We start from the raw sequence: 21,471 nt of genomic DNA, 5'->3' as shown, positions 1-21,471 counted from the left end.
ACAGTTGACACTAGTCCAATTGGCATAGGTTGGGCTGTGGGTCAAGATGATGCAGATGGAAATAGGTATGCTATTCGGTTTGGGGCGAAAGTCCTAAACGAGAGACAGAGGAGATATCCGCAAATCAAGAGGGAGTTATTGGGGATTGTCACGGCTCTCAAATGTGACAAGGGGTACTTTATTGGAGCTTCAGTTGTGGTAGAGACAGATTGCTTGCCATTGATTGGTATGATCACGAGTTGCTCTACTCCGGATATAGCCATGTTGAGATGGATTGCATACATCAAGTCATTAAATCCGGAATTTAAACACATAGCAGGGAAGGATAATCCAGTGGTAGATATGTTGTCTAGAGCCAGATATGATGATGAGGAGACTCTACTTGCAGAAGAGGATGATGCAGAAATTTCAGCCACTATGGTTGATCATGTTTGTCATGTCTATGATATTGTGGCTTTCATAGAAGAACTTTATGTTGGAGATTGGTTGCAGATTGGCAGGTACCTTAGTACACTAAGCAAAAGAGATGAATGGACAGATGAAGAGTTCAAGAAGATCAGAAGGAAAACCTATGGTTATTTTCTTAAGGATGGATTTCTTTGGAAGCATCCGAAGAAAAGAGGCGGATTACCTTTGCGGGTTGTCTGCGATAGAGAGACACAGTTACAGGTGATGAGGGAGTTTCATGAGAGTCCTTGGGCTGGTCATAGAGGAGTATGGGATACTTATGAGAAAATCAAGGAGAAATATTGGTGGAAAGGCATGTATAGAGATGTTTCTCACTTTGTTGAGACTTGCAGAGACTGCCAGATGTATTCAGTAGTGCGTCATCGAGATGAGCTTCATCCGACCTATCCACTATGCATTCATTATAAGTGGGTAGTTGATTTGGTTACCATGCGTATGGGTTTATGGCAGATGAGATACATTGTTTTGGCTAGAGAGGATCTTACCAATCATGTTGAGGGCAGATCTTTGAGAACGAAGACCACTAGTGCAGTGTGTAAGTTCTTATTGGAGGAAATTTTCTGCAGGTATGGTTGTGTGGGTAAGATCACTGCGGATCGTGGTGAATTGGATGCAGATGAAGCTAGGGAGTTTTTCTCTCAGCTAGGAATCAAATTGGCTCTAACCACATCATACAATCCAGAGGGAAATGGAAAGAGTGAAAGAGGGCATCCGCCGATAGTGAAAGCATTAGCCAAAGCATGCAGAGGACAGATTGGAGAATGGCCAAGACTTCTACCATTTGCTTTGTGGGCTGATCGTACGACTCATAGTGTTACCACAGGATATATGCCTGTAGAGTTGATGTATGGTCAGAAACCTGTTATGCCGATTGAGACTTGTGCTTTGACTTGGTCAGTTTTACCTTGGCAGGAGGATTTGACGAGAGAGGAGCTCTTAGCTCTTCGGATTCAACAGTTGGAGAGGAGACCAGAGGATATTCAGTTAGCTATTGACAGGTTGAAGGTTGCTAGACTAAGGAATAAGGACAGGTTTGATAGCAGGCATCGCTTGCGGCCAAGAGCAATAGAAGAGGGAGATTGGGTATTGGTTTTTGATAGCAGCCTTGAAAATCAACATACTGCACTTCGGAAGATGGTGAAAAGATGGTTTGGGCCGTACATAGTTAGATATGTCTTTGATAATGCAACATATGAGCTGACAAAATTAGATGGGACAATGCTTAGAGTGCCTATTGCTGGAAAAAGAATCAAGATTTTCAAGAAAAGAGATGATGAGGATTATGCATTGGAGAAATTTTCAAGAGAAGAGCAACGACAAGAAACTCCAATGGAAGAGACAGATGATATGACAGATAATCTTGTTGATCTACCGGAAATGCATAATGAAGAGATTGATCTGTTTGTGGATCTTGATGATAATGATCATGGGTAGTTGGCCCATCCGGAGGATGCGCAGGATTAGAGGGGGTGGATGTCGTATTGCTGCGCATTCGAGGTGTGAAAACCACCCAAAAGTTGTGCATGAGATTTGTTACTTTGTACATACTTTGACGTAGACGTTGTGCTTTGCTTTGCTTGAACATTTTTCTTTCAGTTGGTTCATGTTCAATTTTACAGAAGAAACAAGCGTAAGTTCCTTAAGAGGTGAACTGTTCTTCCTCACAATTGAGAATGGAACGGTGGATATCTTGTTTATCCATCTCTTTCTACATTACACACACTTGATGCTCACATAGCAGGTTGTTATTGATTTGCCATTGATCCGACTGGGAGGTACTTTGCAATGGGGAGTGCAGATGCTCTTGTGAGTCTTTGGGGACTTTCTGAGATGCTTTGTATTCGTACTTTTACCAAGCTTGAAGCAAAGCAAGAGACCTAGAGTTGAAGGGACATGCAACGTGAAGAGGAAAAGATGCTGCTTTTCTGTGTGTGTAAGAGAGGAAAGTGTGGCTAAATAAGTGGGTTTTTTCTGGTTTATGACGCAGGTAAAAGAGGGGAATTTTAAAAAAGCTAAAGAGGGCGGGACAGAAAAAGAGGTAAAGACTAATCTAGGAAAAAGAAGACAGAGTATTCGGAAGGAAGGCGCAGAGAACAAGTGAGGAGGAACAGAGCATGGAAGAGGAGAAGAAAAAGTTGTCCACTGGGTGTTCTTCGGAAGGTTTTTGAGTCTCGATCGAATGCCTAAAGAAGAAGGAATGCAATGCTGTAACAAAATGGGGGATTTTCCCATGATTATGGATCTTGCATACGATTTTTGAAGGGGAATCAGAGAGGCGAAAAGAAGAACGATGAAGGTTGCTGTTGGGGAAATCCATACTGGAGGATAATCAGGCTCAAGCGGAGACAGAACTGGCTTTTGGAGAGGAAAAGCATTGATTGGAGTCGAGGGAGTCAAGGAGCTCTGCAACTGCGGAATTGTGGACTTGGATTGGAGGGAGAGGGAGGAGAAGTGCAGAGAGAGGATTGGAGGGAAAGCTTTTGAGGGAGAAACTGGCATTTGGAACAGGACTGTATACCCATGAAGCTGCTGCACGAAGTCGAAGGCCATATCGTCTCCATCGAGCTCAAGAGCGGGAAGCTCTATCAGGGATTCCTTATCGAATCTGAGGATAACTGGAATTACTTGCTCGAGAACATCACTTACACTACAAAGAATAACAGAGTCTCGCAAGGCTGATTCGAGTATCTCTCTCTTGTCACAATCAGAAAAACCAGATGTTACTTATAATGACATTGGAGGATGTGATATTCAGAAGCAGGAGATTCGAGAAGCAGTGGAGCTTCCTTTAACACATCATGAGTTGTATAAACAGATTGGTATAGATCCGCCATGAGGGGTTCTATTGTATGGTCCACCAGGGACAGGGAAAACCATGCTTGCTAAGGCTGTTGCTCACCATACAACTGCTGCTTTCATTTGTGTAGTTGGATCGGAATTTGTCCAGAAGTATTTGGGTGAGGGTCCTCGAATGGTCAGAGATGTGTTCCGTCTTGCCAAAGAAAACACGACAGGTTCAAATTACTACGTGCGTATCCTCAGCACCATCGACAAAGAGCTGCTAAAGCCAACCTGGTTCACGTGAACGCTGCCTGAAGCGCTATGAATGCAACCATGGACAACTACAATTACACACTCTGAACAGCGCACTAATGTACCAACCCGCCATCATTTCCAGCATGTCAATCTATAGTAATGTGACAAACCACTTTTCTCTCTTTAACAAAGACAGAGAGACAGAGAACAATCGAATAATCTGAGTATAGAAAGTTTACATTAACATTTATTCAGTGGGACATTGACAGAAATTCGTTGAGCCAATGCATCAAGCATAACCATCAGTAACAAGTGGATTAATCGAGCCTGTTCTGGTCATCAGACATATACAATCAATCATGGAGTGATGGAGCATGGTAGCAGATTGCGCTTCAATAACTGTCCTCGTTACAAGCACAGGGAAATCATTTCCACATGAACTACTTGCTCTTTCTGAAAGCTGAAGTTGCATTCAGCCTGGTCACATACCCTTTTTCTCTGCTTATGATGCTATGATTGGGCTACTGCTGGTTGCAATACATGGGCTTTCAAAGTTCTGAACTTAGCACTGATGAAGGTGCTTAAGACATAGTAATAACTATGAATGGGAAGAGATCAAAGACTACAGTAAAAGCACTATAGAGTTTGACAATCTGACTTGTAGTAAACAGAGAGATAGAGCTTTCATTGCATGTCCAGGCCAGAGCAATCTTGCTGTGAGAAAAGATGGATCTTCAACAACTGTGGATTTGAACTTAGACAATAATTAACTGCCTGAATTAAAAGTTCATGTTGTGACAACAGAGCTTTACTAATATTGACCTTCTATCCTGAAATTATTCAAAGTCCTCTGTGGTTGCGACATTGCTTTCACAAACCCTTTGACAACGCACAATTTGTTATTGTGAACTGCACCATAAGGCTCCCTGGCCTTCCTTCTTGCACTATATGCCGGCACAGGGCGGGATGCACAGTTGCACCATCAAATGCGCACAAGGCATACAACCTCTGCACAAGTGACTGTGAGGATTACATTAATGGGTTTCGTGAATGGCCTGCTCTCTGTATCTTTCAGCAGAGAGTGAGACAGAGGGTGGGCTGAGTGTGATGGACTTTTCTTCAATCAATTATTGAGAGGTGAGAATTGAGGGACGTTACGACCATTGGAGTCCGGTATGTTTCTGTTTCCCTATGCACCTACAGAATGGGTCTTTGCCCTCCGCACATGGCATGTCATCTGTTCTGTATACTACACTACAAGGTTCCTTGGCCTTCCTGCTTACACCTATGCCAAACGGGTTGGACGCACTGATGCACCATCAATTGTGCACCCTGGCATACTCCCTCTACACCACCCCCTTGTCGATTCCTAAACTGGGTGTGAGATCTGGGTTTCTATCAATATTAACTCGAGTGATGTAAGTTATGGGGTGAGTGACTGTTCTCTCATTCCATTTGAGTATCCGTGAGTTTAGTGACTCTCCTTTGTCAACGACACCTCCCCCGACGGGCTTTATCAACTAGCTACCTCCCTGGGTGCTGCTGCATGGTCCCTGCCATGCTGATTGAACGTTGGAGCGAACCATGGTACCTCCTGCAGCCAACTCCAACCCTTTTGTAGCAGTGACGGTTTCTTCGACCATTCGCAAAACGAGCCAAGTCTTTCTAACCTTATCCTTATGATTGCAAGTGTACATTATGTTTTAAGTGTGGGGAGGACAGTGTCCAATTTATTGACGAATCCTAGGTTATCTTACTGCATCTAACCCTACCCAGTAAGGTCTTAAGTGTGGGGACGCGTCCTTGCATATCCGTTTTGCATATCATCATGGAAATACATCTATCCACCTCCAAACTCAAAAATTCATTTTTAATGCTCTAATGGGGTCCCTTCCCCACTCCTCCATTCTATTTTACCTCGTCCCCAGAGTTATTCCTTGATCATTTGCCTTTATGCTTTGTTTTGTCATTTTTCCATGTGAACGTACCCTACGTTAACTAAAACTCACATCCAACCTTACAGCCATGTTCATCCCTTTGAACTACCCATTTTTTCTTTTTACCAACCCCTGTTCTGATAGACGGTTCTAAGTTATTAATTTTTGAAGAAATTCCTGTAAATTGAACAGTTTTCCATGTGAATGTGCTTTTATTGCTTCAGAACAGTGATCTGTTGTGTCAGCCTTGACCTACACCTTCCCGCTGACATTTTTCATTTTTAGACCCTGTCCTTCCGATGCATGGTTGATCCGCTATTAATTTTTGCGGGTTTTTCAGGCCCTTTTCGTGCCTCTTTTTTCCATTTTTCCATGTGAACATGCCCTATTTTCACTGAAATTCCAGTTTCATTTGACAGTCATGTCCTGCTAGCCTTTCCCCCACTTTTTCCTTTTTTCTCCCCCCTTTTTTGACTGTCGAATTTTTAGTTATTAATTTTTCCATGTGTTTTCGCGTGTCTTTTTTGTGTTTTTTGCATGTGAACCCCTCTTCACTCCACCAGCAATGCATTTTGACATGACAATCTTGTGCATTCCCTTCCTCATGACATTTTTCCTTTTTATTGTCCTCTATTCCGGTGCACGGATCATTCCATATTAATTTTCGAATCCCTTTCAGGTCCTTTTTTGGGTTTTTCCCATGTGAAGGCATCCTTTCTTGGTTGAAACCGTGTTTTGCTATGATAGGGTTGTTGGACACGTTATTCTACACATTTTTCCTTGTTTCCGCCCTTCGTTCCGACAAGCGGATTTTTCGATATTAACGCACGTATGTGTTTGCAAGTCTCTTTTTTGTGTTTTTTCTATGTGAACACCCTGTTTTTGCCCCCGATCCGTGTCGCATTTTTCTATCATCTTCCCCTCATCTCCGAGCACATTTTTCCTTTCTACGGTTTTTCAATCCGATGTACGGTTTGGGTTTTATAAATTTTTCTTATTTGTTACCGTGTGGCCGCGTCTCTCGTGTCGCGCATGAACGCACATGTTTTTGGTTTTACGCACCTTGGGCCACCCCCGTCACATCTGTGCCTCGCGTGTCGTCGTCCCCGCCTCATCTGATCCCTCCGATGCAACTTTTTTTAACTCCCGCCCCGCGCATGTGCGCGGGACGAGGAAGCGCTCGTTTTTAACAAACATAACTATTTTTAAAAAAAGAAGAAGAAGAATAATAATAATAAACAAAAAAAAAACTCACATTAAAACCCAACTAACAACCCAATACTTTTTATAAAAAAAAACAAAAAACAAAAAACAACAAAAACAAGAAACACAAAAAACAAATAATAATACCGATTTTTTTTTTAAAATCATCATAACAACCTTAACCACTAAAACACCCCCAACCAAACACAAAAACACATAATCACCCCTAAATTTATTATAAATTTAAAAAAAAAAGAAAAAGAAAAAAAACAATAATCATACCACCACTAGCAGAACAAGCAAAAGATAAAGATAAAGAAGACGAAAATGAATTTTTTAAACAAAAAAAATCAATTTTTTTTATAAAAAAACCCCTTACCTATTCGTTGTCCTATGGCTTCCTCCCCTTCGCCCCTTCGACCTTCGTCTCCTCCACGTACCGGGCCACGGCCCCCCTTGCTTCCTCGACCTTCGTCTCTTCCACGTGCATCGCTCCCTTCCTTACCTCCTCCCCCTCCTCTCGCCTCCTGCGCCCATCGCATCACCCTTCCTCCTCTCCTCTCCTCTCCTCTCTCCTGCGTTCGTCACCTCCTCCCCTCCCTCCACCTGCTCATCGCCTCTCCTTTCTCCTATATCACCACACATCTCGCCACCACCTGCACCGTCGACCACCTTCCCCACCTTCCTCCCCCGTCTCCTCAGCGCCACCACCTTCCTCCCTCGTCTCCTCCACGACGCCTCTCCACCTTCTTCCGCTGCCCTTCCGCCACGCAGCCCCTCTCTCTCTCCTCCCTTCTTCCGCCGCCCTTCCGCCATACAGCACCTCTTTCACCTCCCTTCTTCCGTTGCCTCGCCGCCGTTTCCCCTCCTCCTATTGGTTAGTTTCTTAACCATTAGTTCCCTAATTAACTTACCTTCATTAACTTAAGCTGCCTAATCAATTTAGGTAACTTAAGCTACCTAATCAACTTCAGTAACTTACGCAACCTAATCAACTTAGGTTACTTCATTAACCTAATTTATTAAATCAACTTAATCACCCTAATCCACTTAATTTACTTAATCACCCTACTCAACCTAATTCACTTAATCACCTTCATTACCTTAACTAACCTCAGTTACCATCACCTAACCTAACTTAGCTCACTTACTTCACTAACCTCCACTACCCCTGTTTTCCACCGTTTTAGCCCCCGTTTTAGCCCCTTCTCCACTCTACTCCTACCCTTCACATGCAGCGCGGGCGTGTGTACGGGAGTGGCCAGCGGGTGTTCACGCGTGAGGACACGCATTTAGTCTTCTCTATGCGGTGGTGCGTGCCGTCCTTGAGCACACTCAGTTGTTCACACGCAGTCCAGTATCTCTTTTGATTTTCCACAAACCCGCTAAAAATACAATTTGAGAAAAATAAATAAAAAATCAACAAAAAATAATAATAAATAAAATAAAATAAAAAATCAAAACACACCTAAATAACACTAACTAACTAACTAACTAACTATATATATATATATATATATATATAACAATCTCACCCAAACACTAATCCACATTAACTATACCACATGTGATCCCCCTAATATTGCTTTGATATTTATTTAATTAAAAAAAACTAAGGTGCTTTATTTTTTCCAGTCAGTGGTTTTTACTTTTTTTACTAGACTCCTTGCATTTGGGACTACTCAATGCGCCCTCAGTCTTTTGCATACACACTCCTACTAGGTATCTATTTTTTGTACTTTATTTATTTTGGTCACCCCTTAACCACAGCTAATTGTTAAAATGAACTTTATTCACCCACTTTTTCACGCGTGCTCGCACTAAACACACTTTTTTCTAATAATTTAAAATCAACCTGCCGTTCACTTTGCACGTGCTATGTGCGCTTTAGAGGCACTTTAATTTTTAATAAAAATGAACCAGCCATTAAAAAAAATACACGTGCTGAAAAAGAAGAGCGATTCTAACACATTAAATTTTTAATTAATGAATATGCATTTAGAGACCTAAGTCTAGGGATCGCAGTCCGGGTTTCGTTAAAGCACTATTTTACATTAAAAATTTGTAATAACAATTTAAAACTGAACTGTCATTTTTAATTAAGGTTTATAACCTAATAAAATTTCAACCATTGTTAATAATTTCTTAAAATAAACCCTTCACTAAAATCATTCCCCTCATTGCACTTTTTCCTTTTTAAATATATACACTTCGTGGGATGGACACGTATAGTCCTTTAAGTTGAAATTTTTGGTCAAAGTTCTAGTTATGTCTTGATTAGATTTTTGAGATATTAATGCTTGTTTGTGTGATACGATTATAGGTGCGGTCTGTAGTTTTCTCTTTTTTGCCTGATATGCGGTCTTGGGTACCTACTTGTTGCATAGCATGAAGCTTTCGGTTGCATATGTGTAGGGGTCATGCCGAATTTTTTCTAGGATGATGTGGGTTGTTTGGGGTGGTCAATTGGTTAGTTATGTCTATGTGTGCTTATTTTGATCGATTTCTTTTTTATCTCTATTTTGTTGTTTTGCAGACATTCTCTATGATTGTCTGTGTTTGTGGTGTGTGTATATTCAATCTGAATGGTGCCTCAAGCTCCTCCTCCTGTTCAATATGTCCCATTGATCAGTAGGGATTATTCTTCCCTACTGGCTTTTGAGCCTATCGTGAAAGCTGGCCTTGCATCTTTCATGGCTGCTTCACTCTCTTTGATTCCAGATGATCCATCCCTATGTGATGAGTTTCTTGAGTCATACAATAAGAAATCGGGCTTGGTTCATGGTACTTCCATGGTCTTGACACCTAGAGGGTTAGAGAAGGCTTTGTCTCTTCCCTACAAAGGAGAACCCTTTGTTACAGCTAGACAGTTATTCTCCAATGATAAAATTCTCAAGCTGTTGCAAAAGTAGACCAAAGAGGTCCTTGATGTCAAGAAAGTGATTAACACTTCAGGAGTGTCTTTTTCCATGATCACTGATCCTCTTTGGAAGTTTGTCTGCCAATTTCTCCAAGAAAGGTTCATGCCTGCCAAGACACCATCCCATTATTTGTCCAAGGAGCTCTTCACAGCTTCCAAGATGGTGTTAAAAGGGGTTGCCATTGACTGGAGTACTTACCTTGTTACAAAGATGGACCAACATTTTGTCAAAATGACCAGAGGGAATGTTACAAATGTCACTTATGGTTCATATTTATATGTTTTCTTGACATATTCAGGACTTAAGAATAGTGTGCTTTCTCCTCCATCTGATCCAGTACCTCCCCCTCCACCTTCAGAGGATTCTGAACCCATTGACATAGAGGATCTTAATTCCCCTCCTCCATTGGTCATTCATCATAAGCGCTTGAAGCGTGTGGTAGAGAAAATTCCCCCAATCATTCATTCAGTAAAACAGTTCTTGCTATATTTAGAAGTGACCTTCCTGCCTACTTCACATGCAACAATTTATTCAGAGCACATGGAGAGGGTTCTTTGGACATATTAGTTCCTTCACTGGACAGTTTAGTGTCAGGGGATGCCATTCCTTTCCTTTGTAATGACATCCAGAGTTCTATTGCACTCTTAGTGAGCTTGTATTCAATAGTTATATGCTTCTTTCTATGAAGAATTGATGCAATCCAATGACCAATTGCATAAGGAAACCACAGAGTTAACCTCCGCTAAAGATACTCTTGTTGATCTGTTTAAGCAGATGGAGTAGCAGACGTAAATGATTGAGACCCAGAGAGAAGTAATATCTTCTTTGAAAATTCAGTTAGCAGAGGCTCAATCAAAGGTCACTAGAGTTTCGGAAGAGAAAGAGAAAAATTCCAAAGAAGCTCAAGAGTTTAAGACTCTTTTAGATACGAAACTCTCAGCTTTGCAGACTACTCATAATACATTGGAATCACAAGCTTCCCAGATTCAGCAATTGCAGGACCAACTCGTGCAGTCACGGTCCATTCCTCCAAGTCCCAGTGTTCTTATAATTCATTCTATATCTCAGCAGGACTTGGCAGTTCTCCAGAGATAGGCCACATTATGTTTGTTGTTTCAAGATAAAGTGGAAAGATTGCAATCCAGGATGGATTTATTATGGTCTACATTTGAGCACTTTCAGGAGTATGTTCCTCCGGACCATTCCTTTTTTGTCCACTATCAGTTGCAGAAGTTGGCCTTCTATATGAAGCTCTCAACGATGGATCTCCCTCTTCCAGAGGATGGTTGGAGTGGGGCTTGGTCTTCTGATTTGCTGACAGAAGTTGTTCGTATGGTCTTTGAAGATTTTGTGACGACGGATACCATGTTGATGTCTTATATGTATCTACGAGGTGATATATTAATTTCAGATGATGTAGATCTAGCTTGGTATGTGGGGGATGTGGTCTTACAAGCTACCTTATATGTCAACTATTTGGAGTTCAGGATAGATGATATGTTTCTGTGCTATTCTTCTAAAGTGGCTACTTTCCCTGACACTTCATGGCATTCAATGATTGATTCTGTAGTCCTGAACCAACGCCAGAATATAGCTTCTACTTATGTGTAGAGCACTAACCAACTGAGGGTGATTGATTGGCCATTAATTCCAGGAGACTGGAAAACTACTAGTTAAGCATACCAAAATTACCTCCATTTTTCTCAACAATATTCATAATCTCTAGATCCTTTAGTGAGATTGATAGCCCATTTTGCTTGGTGCTTAGCATATATGCATAGGCATTTCCATAACGATCAAAAGGCCATTCCAAAGCTTTGTATGAATGTCAATGTGAACATTAATTGCCAACATTTAGATGTCCTATATTTTCATGCCCTTTGTCTACCTAGCAGATACCTTATTTTTCTAGAAAGGATGTGCTGCCTTCAGTTCTTTCAAAATCCTCCCAAGACATTTCTAGGTGAGTCCTTCTCCATGGATCGTTTTTGAAATCACCAAGCCTTCAAACGGGATCATCTTCATTGATATCCATGGATGTATCTTCTGTGCTTCTTGATGAGACATTTTTTGGAGGTGTCATTCAGATGGTTGTGTTTGTGTTGTAATAATTTGTATGTGATGAGTTCGTGCTGGTTGAATAATTTGTTCGAGAACTCTCTTTTCAACTATTGATGGTGATTGTGGATGACAAGATTACAATAGAGAGTTGAAAAACCTCTTATATCCTTTACAAATTTGTTATGACTTTTTATTGATTATCGGATGTATTAATGAATAATGAAGTTTTCCTTTAGTAGTATTCTTTTCTAGAGATACAGGTTATAAGTTGGGGTCGTGGTGGAGTGATTATTGAAGACACTACAGAAGATGAAAATTGAGCTCTTTAGTGAACTTATATTCTTCTTTTTTCTTAGGTCACAAGGACACTTCCTTTCTAAGTGTGGAGATATGTTGAGAGTGGAAAAATACTGAAAATTTGACTGATTTTTGGTATTTTTGAGGTCTGAATGATTGATTTTTGATGGATTTAGAGTGATGTATGGTTGTTAATAGAAGTGTTTGAGAGTGTTTTGGATGATATTGATTATGTTTTGGAAGTTTATGATGATTCTTAGTAGAAATATGAAGCTCTGTGATGTTCTGATAGGTCCTGTTGAGGTTCTGATTGGTTCTAATACCTTCTGTATAGCCTCTATTTTGTTCTGATTTTCTTCTGTATGAAGCATGGATTGATGATTGATGAAGATTGAAATATTTTGAAAGCTTATTGAATAGTTTTTGATAGTTTGAAATGGTTTTAGTATGAGTTATGAGGATTTGATGTTCTTTGATGACCTTCCATAATCCTTTGTAAATCTTCTGTAGAGTCTGTGTCTTTGCTCTATCTCTGCTCTGTCTTTGCTCTGTATCTGTTCTGTACCTGTTCTGTAGATCTTCTGTAAGTATTCTATAGAATGTATGTGTGACTTTGGAAAATTTTTTTAACTTTTGGAAAGGATGAATCTAAGTTCAAAAGAGCTAAAACAAATGGAAGAAGCAGCTGTTGAAGACTGAAGAGAAGACTGAAGTGAAGTGATAGTAGTGAGCTATGAAGAGATACTGTAGTGGCTCTGGTGCCTCTTCACATCAGACATACCTCTTGGGAGGTGTATCCACGGCCTAAGAAGGATTTTTGAGAGTCATTATTGAGTATGGTAGTGAGGAGATGATGTACTATTGATATAGAGAGAGAGCCAAAGATAGTCAATTCTATCAAAACAGTGTATCTGTATATGAGAGATTGAGAGAGAAAACTATGAAGACATTGAAGATGAATACTATGTGATTGATTCCATTCAAAAATTGTGTATGCTTTTATATTCTTTGATCTATTGATAGATTCTATGAAGAAGTTGAAGATTATGGTTGATTCTATCAAATCCGTGGGGGATATTTACTATGATGCTGTGTGAAGATTTGCTGTCACTACAAGATATAGGCCTTATATCGATGTTAAAAGTGAAGAAAATGTAAATATCAAAATTTTCCCCCATCGTTGTAAAAAGCGTCGTTATTGGTGACGCCATAGAACAGTCGGTATCAGTGTCATTATTGGCATCGGTATCAGCGATTTGCGACACTGATACCGACGCCAATAACGACACTGATACCGATGGTCTGCGATGATAATAATGACGCTAATAATGATGCGGGTAGTAAATTTGCGACAATAATAGCGACGGTAACAGGAAAAAAAAAATTGTGGCAGGGCAGCAAGCTGCCCTACCACATATAGCAATGTGTGCTTTATTTGGGCCATACAAAATAGTTTCTGCACTGTGTACAATGCTCGTGTAAACAAAAACAAAGTATATTGAAATCATAACACTGATACATGAAATAAATATATGATTGCATAATGAAAGTGACTAATACAATCATGACAAGATATCACTACTACATAGAAAATGTCTACACAGATCAGGGGACCAAAAAAGAAAGGTGTGTAAGTTCTAGGGATCCAAGGGTGAGCTACATATCCTCACCATCCGAAAGCTCATCCTGCTACAAAGGAGCATTGAACGGACTCTGTAAAAAAAGAAACAACAACACAGACGTAGTCCACCATACAAGAATGCATTCTAATTAAACATGGTAACTACGGACAAGAAAGATGAGTGACTTATAGGGTCGCCGTGTCTATACAATCGGTTGATCAATGTAATGAGACCGTGCCTCTCTGCATATCGAGTCTCAAGGCCGGTCAGATCACGATTTGTAATGGAGTCCTACAAAGAAAACAAAATACTAACTGCTAGAAACATGATTGTCAGTACAAAGAATATTGTAAAAAAAATAAACAAGCAAAACAAAAGAAAAACTTACAAAGTCCTCCAAATATATCCTGTGGCCATCACTCCCAAGATGATGGACTACTCTGGCCTCAAGTTGTGCCCTCGTCGCCTCGCACTACTGACTCCAATATCCTGGAGAATCTGTAGCCTCCTCCCTCAGTCGGCGCCAGTCATCCGTGTCTAGCCACTCGGGCTTTGCAGCCCCACTCCTGAGTGCCTTGCGTGCGTCGGATCGTCAATGTGACATATATGCACGCATGGAGTCCATCATCCAACCCATAGAAAATCTATCTACTGAGGTTGGAACCAGAAACTCCTCATGCAAGGATGCTATTATATAGTCCTTGCTCCCCTCCGGTATGTTCTTCCAATGATCTAAGACGTTGTGTCGAAAAACTTGTTGGCACAACTCTCTCATGCGAGCCATCACCCTTCTCACCTCATCATTCATGATGATGGCTCTTAACCTATCATCGACTAGATAGGCATATCCCCCCTGGGTTATGCCTAAGATGGGTCCTCTCCCACCTGCGTCCACACTCCTGGGCATATCCAGGAGACCCTTGTGCATCCAGTGTACCGACCGAGGTAATATCTGTCGAAGTGGCAACATGCAGATGGTTAAGCAAAAGCCGGAGTAACTGGAGTAGACGTCCCCATAGGTATGAAAAATCCTAGAGGTGATGCAACTCTAGTTGAATGACGAGAAGAAGACACCGTGTCCATGCCTCCACAGCATCTACCTGAGCTTGAGCCACGCTCCCTGGAACCGCCAGGAGAGTGAGGAGTCGCACCTGTATCCCATGCCGATCGCAGGCTCACTACCTTCCTATCTCTGCCACATCCCCTTGGCCCTGAAGCACCTCCTCCCTCTGGCCCAAGTCTAGAGCGTCGATCTCGTCTGCTTGAAGCTAAAGCATCCGATCGCGCTGAAGTAGATCTAGCATGGCGGCCTGACGATGTCCAAGATAGCTCCTGGTTTGCCATGTCTCTAAATCTCGTGATCTGGTCTGGAGACATGCACGTGAAGATATCTTATAACTCCTCATCGCTCATCCCTCGACTCATCTTAAAAATGTCACATGCATAGATAAAAATGATGTTAGAATAATCAATTTAAATCATACAAAGCACGGTAATATAAATCCTAAAAAAATGATCTCACTTAAAATGCATATCTCATGTACCCTTATAAGTGATTGGTCAACGAATTGAGTAAGTGGATGCTCCAAGTATGAAGTATCCTATGGTCCCATGTCAATCTCCTGGCACAACTCTGCATACATTGGAAGGTCGACAAACATGTCACCACAAAAGGATGAGTCCACCTCGTTTTCAAAGAATTCTTGGACTCATGTATTTCCATCATTGTTAGCCAATGCTGGCTCCAAGCTTTTGGTGGCCTCCACCCCTTGCAATATCGACCCCTCTATTTGCATATTATCTTTATCTATGCTCGAAACATCACTTTGATCATATACTCTCGCACTTTGGGGAGCTGAAGGTATAACATACCACCATCGAGGTTGTTGGGGGTTTGGACAGAAGATTACCTGTTCACAAATACATACAAGAGAGTTTAAACTATTGTGACATGTACCATGTCGTAATACACTACAAGGGATCGGGCTCATACCCGCGCTCCTAGCCGCACAAAATGACTTGGGAAAAAAAGTGTCGGGCCCGTGTAATAGCGCGTGTATCATCGCGGCCAGAGACATGCGTGTAAAAGCGCGTGTACAGTGACAGCCAGTCGTGCGAATACACGACCCCATACACACGTTCTGCGCAGTTTTGCTGCAAATTTACACGCGAATCTAACAGACTATCCGCGCAAATATACGCGATTTTGACAGATGACACGCGCTTATACACGTGATTACAGAGAGAAAAAAAAAACCAGAGAGTGCTTTTGGGTGCCTGGATGCTGTTCCAGCATCCAGCCACCCAAAGGCACTCTCTGGATTTTTTTTTGGTGCATTGCACCATAAAAAAAGAGCGATTTAGATTTCAAGACACGAATCAAGACTCACTCTCTATGAATACACGATTCAATATTACTATCTAAAACTTAATACACGACTCAAGACTCACGATTCAATACATTGTCAATACATGATACATTTGTGTACAAGGGAGTCCATATGTCAAAATAGCCCATGGCTTTAATTAGGAACAAATATATACAAAGTCAAATAGGGAGCTAGGTGCAAAAAAGCCCATGGCTTCAGTTACAAAATTTTTTTGTACAACCACATCCTACAGTATTCTGAAAGCTAATCAGAGGATGATGAGGACCCTGTGCTCTCTCCATGATCAGAGGAGCTCGCATCGGTATATTCCGATGAGTGGTGCTCGCCTCCACCAGGAGCAGTGGCACGAACATCAGCAGTGGCGACTGGATCATCAGGGGCAGGAGCATCAGCAGCTTGTGCCTGTTCAAGAAATATACCGTATGTAAGTATACATATATATGCAATTAAATAAACCGAAATCATTCATTTAGAGTTTTCAAGTACCTGTCGACCGTATGGTCTCATGGCCGCGTCAAACTGCGCATCCGTAATACGTCCCTCGTTTCTGAAGATGGCCCACGTGTCACGTCTGCTATTGCGATGAGCATACCCAGTCTCGTGGGCTGTGGGCCTCCTCCCCATAACCCGTCGCTGTAACATAATCAAGATAGTTTGTAAGATCAAAACAATCATAGAATCAATGAATTTGGTAAACAATCAAATAAAAAGGCAAGTTACTTACGAACTCTACCTCCCACGACTCGACGCCGCCAGATCCGAAATGCGACGATCCAATGGTCTCCATCTGGATCCGTCGTGCCTCCACATGCTGCCTGCTCTTCACGCCTCCCTCTGCGCGCTTCTTTGCCTCCTTCCACTCGCGTTTGTGGGCAGTGGCAGGTTTCTCACAAGGATAGCCACCCGCAGCTACATTCACCCCATCATCGTGCGCGAGTTTCTTAAGGTGAGATCTTTTATTACTTAAGATCTCCCTTATTCGCGTCCTTCCCCATACATCCGAGAATGTCGCTCGTGGGGGATTGGGGTACCGACTATGTACACTATCTAGGACCTCCCTAACTAACCGGCTATCCTGATCTTTAAATTTTACAAAACAGTTTCTATACATGTTTGAAACTACCCCCCGCATATACTCCATCACCTCTTTCCCTCTCGCATCCATGACTACCCCGCCCCTATCCGTAACATCGTAGAAAATCTCTCCCTCCACCTCTCTCGCCTCCTCCGACTCCTCACTGTCTCCTCGTACATGCCTCCCTCCATGCCCTCTCTCACCGCGTGCCCTACTACCTGTAAAATATTACACGGCGCAGCGAACAGAATCTGAGAAAGAGATAGAGAGTACACAACAGATAAGAGGAGAATCAGTAAAATTCTTTAACTCCAAACAACTGATACAAAGATGGCTCTGTCCACCCGTGCGCTTCCACTGAGTGAAGCTTAGATGGCGATCTAGACAGAAGATAGGCGAAGAGCTTAAGGCTAGCTGGAACAACAACTCTGACTGGGTGAAAGATGAGTGTAAGATGGCTGCGAAGGGGTTTAGCTTTTATAGCCCGCGTAGGTCGTTAGGTCGGCCTGCTGACCGACCTACCATATGAGCCTCCACTAGTCGGCCAGGGAATATTCCAGGGAATATTCCCTTTACCATCGGGCCGGGGGCGCTGCCCCCGGACCCCCGCCAGGGGGGCCGCTGGCCCCCCTGGGACCCCCCAGCCAGGGGCCGCTTCCGCGGCCCCCGGACCCCACAATAGGGGCCCCTTTTAACTCCCTTACTACGCAACTCAATGCAATGTGCCTCGAGTTGCTACCAGCTTAACCACTCTGTCTAACCCAAAGATTAGACCCACAATGGTCACCTTTTTGCCATCCGGTCACATAGACCTCATCTGATATACAAGTCAGGACTCCACCAATGTCCGGGCTCACACTTGGCTTCTCCTCATAATGGGGGCCTTACAACTTTGAGCACCATGGATCATTGGTAGTACCTAATGAGGGTGGGGCATTGAGCATATCTAACACTACCCCCCCCACCAAAGCACCCGCCGCATAATCCTCCACTCCCGCTCTCCCTACTGCGGCGTCGGCTCTTATCTGTACTGCGGGAGTAGCCATGACTAGGGGTGGCTGCACGTGACTGTGTACGTGACTGTGGCTGTGAGGGAGCACGTGATGGTGGCCGTGAGCCCTCACGTGATGGTACAGAGGAGGGTGTGCGTGAGTGTGTCCGTGCAGGGGTGTGTCTCCTCGGTGAGCGTGTATGCGCAGGGGTACGTCTCGCCGGACTCGCAGGCGTAGACGGCAGTGGAGAGGCTTGTGTACTTGGGGGCGCGGTGTGACCTGGGAGTCTAGGAGGAGGATGGGCATACATATACTCTGTCAGCTCCACTGGATTAGGATGGCGCCCAAAATGGTTTATCATCTCCATCATCCAAGTGGCGTATGCCCACGGATCGGAGGAAGAGCCTGGATCCATGAAGAATCTGCAAAGCGTCGAAATTCCGCCTCAATGAACCAAGCAAAACATGCATATAAAAAATAAACATATCTCCTACAATATATCTCCTCAATATATCTCCTACAATATATAACCTACAACATATATCTACCATTCTAGAAAATAAACATATCTCTTACAATACCAAACATCGAATTAGTAGAAGATCATAAGCCAAAAGAAGAAGTTCATTTTGAATTAGTGACGAAATTCATGAAAAACAAAAACTCTTTCCTCTATCTTGACGGACATTGTCCATCAAGGGAGAAATGACTAAACACATACACAAGGGTTCCTTCTTCTCTCTTTCCTCTATCTTGACGGATGTCGTTTGTCAAGAAATAAATAGTTAAGCACATATACAATGTGTGTGAATTCTATCCTCTGTCGCTTTCAAGTACACATAGCACGGGTGGAAAGAAAGAAAGCGACAGATTTGCCAAAACAAACAAACGACAACCAACCTCTTTGAAAAGTCTTTGAAAAGTGAGTTTGTTGATTCTTGCTTCTCTCTCCCTTTCTGTGTTGTCTGCACCCTTTGCTTCTTTTGGGTAGTCCAAGAGGGAGAAGGCTGGTTGGAAGAGGCAGGTTCGGGGGTTTGGAAGAGCTGGAGGCAGAGGTACTGTAGCGACAAAGAAAGAAGAAGAAGAAGTGTTTTGAAAGAGGGCTTTTGAAAGAAAGAAAGCGACGCGCGCGGTAGGTAAACGCAAAAAGCACGCGTGTAAAAGCGCAGCAGAATACATTGTAGACGCGCCTGTACACGCGACACAGAGACTGTTTATACTTTTTTTAAAAACTGATTGTTCTTGTGTATCCATTGTTTTGTGCATAGGATGTGTATGATTTCACTAAAAACTGATCCTACTTCTGTATTGGTTATTTTGGACATAGCATGTCATCATCCTCTTCAAGCAGTTCTGGTGAGGATGAGACAATGCGTCATCATGATCGCGACGTGTGGCTGGCACAAAGGATCAAGTGTACGTGTAATCGATGTCAAGGGTGCATTGTACGAGCGAGTCGAATTACATTGAATCACATCTCGATGTATGGAGAATGGATTCAAACAGGTTTAGAGGTGAGAAGATGTGAATTGAAAGTATTAAAATAACTCATGGTGTGCAAATTAATGGAGCGCGTTGTAATATATATACTGTGATTGAAGCAGGATGCAGTACCACACCCTAACATGGTGCCATACGCACGGCGAGAGCATGCAAAGCGTCGACGAGATGATGTTGGAGCTTCGGGATCTGTTGTCGGAGATGAGTGGGAAAGGGATGACAATAGCCCTGCACCCCACGAAGTTGTGGAAGAGGAAGTGTTTGATGACATGGTGCGGAATCTTTTTAGGGATGATCGCAAAGGTGTGGACGACAATGATATGGAACAAGAGCATCTCTACAACGCTTCATCGACACCGGTTTTTGAAGGGTGCACATTCTCTATTTTACGTGCTTCACTTGAACTGCTCAATATACAAACAGTTTATGGATGGAGCAATGCAAGTCTTGACGCATTATTGAAGTAAGCATTGTAACTTGCAAATTTCAGTTAGTGGTTTTTGGTTTACAGTATAGGGTTTAGGGTTATGGGCTAATTGATGATATTGGATGCAGGCTATTATCAAACATGCTTCCAAAGGGGAATAGACTACCCACCTCAAGAGACAAAGCGAGGCGCTATGTGACATCTCTTGGAGGATTGGATTATGATCGCATACATGCATGCGTCAATGATTGCATTCTCTTTCGTGGGACGCATAAGGAGGCTCGACAGTGTCCCACTTGTGGTGAAGCAAGGTATAGAACAGATGTGAAGAGTTTTGATGTACCTCGTAAAGTCTTGCGACACTTTCCTATAATTCCTCGCATCAAACACATGTTCAAGTGCAAATCCATAGCAGAGCTCATGTCATGGCATTCCTCGCATCGATCGGATGATGGCATGTGGAGAATTCCTGCAGACACTCCTGCTTGGAAGCATATTGAAGATGAGTGGCCCGGCTTTAAAACAGAGCCCAGAAACTTGAGACTTGGCCTAGGTATGGATGGAGTGAATCCGTTTGGTTTCAAGAGCACCGCATACAGCGTGTGGCCGGTTGTGTTGGTGAATTACAACCTTCCACCATCAATGGCGATCAAGAAGGGACATCTTATGTTATCCCTTCTGATTCCAGGGAAACATAAAGTCAAGCATATGGATGTTTATCTTGAACCGTTGATTGATGAGTTGGAGGAACTATGGAGAGGTGTTGCGGTAGTGGACATTAGTAGGCCTCCCTCCTCTCGACACTTCGACTTAAAAGCAGTGTTGATGTGGACAATGCATGACTTTTCAGGATACAGCGATTGTTCTGGTAAGAATTCTAACTACCTCCCGACTCTAATACTACTAGCTATATCAATTATAACTATTGACTTTATTATTCTAACTTTTTTTTTATTTTAACAGGTTTGAGGACATCGGGTAAACATGCATGTCCTATATGTGGCCCTTCATTGGTACATGAGTATGCTGATGGTTTGTGTAAGACCATATTCGATAATCATCATCGATTTCTCCCATCAGATCACCCCAAATATGCTCCTAGTAAGAGGAACATTCATCCACAGACACTTCGTGCAAAAGATTGGAAGCGTATTTGGGAGTCTTCAAATGTTCTTCCTCCAGATGGCATGAACAGGTACATCTCCATTGTTTTCAATCTTGTTTTGTGTAGTCTCTAAAGTTGGAATAAAGATGACAGTCTGCAATCCCTTGTGTAGGTACTCCATTTTTTTCCGGCTACCATATTGGACCCATCTCAAGATCAACCATCTTCTTGATCCCATGCACATCTTCAAGAATGTGGGATCTAGTATTTGGGAACATGTTATTGGTAAAAGAGACAATGTTAGCGTACGGGAGGACTTGCAGGTCGCAGGACGTATGCGTCAAGCTTGGCCACGAGAGGAGGGTGGGCACGTTCGTCTTCCGCCTGCTCCCTGGATTATATCAAAGAAGGAGGAGAAGCAGGTAAAGCAAGCCATC

General features: G+C 42.6%; 2 protein-coding genes across 2 annotated transcripts; one reads left to right on the top strand and one right to left on the bottom strand.

Annotated features, from left to right (window-relative positions):
• Positions 1-16,178: 16,178 nt before the first annotated feature.
• On the bottom strand, positions 16,179-17,100 carry LOC148039313 (uncharacterized). The gene is made up of 3 exons (XM_087675554.1): positions 16,660-17,100; positions 16,422-16,568; positions 16,179-16,337 (listed from the first exon to the last, which is right to left on the bottom strand). The coding sequence occupies exons 1-3, from the start codon at positions 17,098-17,100 to the stop codon at positions 16,179-16,181; spliced, it is 747 nt and encodes a 248-aa protein (XP_087531680.1).
• A 2,722-nt stretch (positions 17,101-19,822) lies between these two features.
• Positions 19,823-20,662, top strand: LOC148039312 (uncharacterized). Its single transcript, XM_087675334.1, has 3 exons — positions 19,823-19,965; positions 20,058-20,529; positions 20,618-20,662. The coding sequence occupies exons 1-3, from the start codon at positions 19,823-19,825 to the stop codon at positions 20,660-20,662; spliced, it is 660 nt and encodes a 219-aa protein (XP_087531460.1).
• The last annotated feature ends 809 nt before the right edge of the window (positions 20,663-21,471 follow it).

The sequence above is a fragment of the Lygodium microphyllum genome, chromosome 3 (assembly GCF_053477565.2).
Source record: "Lygodium microphyllum isolate KBCC chromosome 3, Lygodium_microphyllum_v1.1.10, whole genome shotgun sequence".
Lineage (NCBI taxonomy): Eukaryota > Viridiplantae > Streptophyta > Polypodiopsida > Schizaeales > Lygodiaceae > Lygodium > Lygodium microphyllum.
Note: the sequence above shows the minus strand (reverse complement) of the source record. Positions and strands in the feature narration are given on the sequence as shown.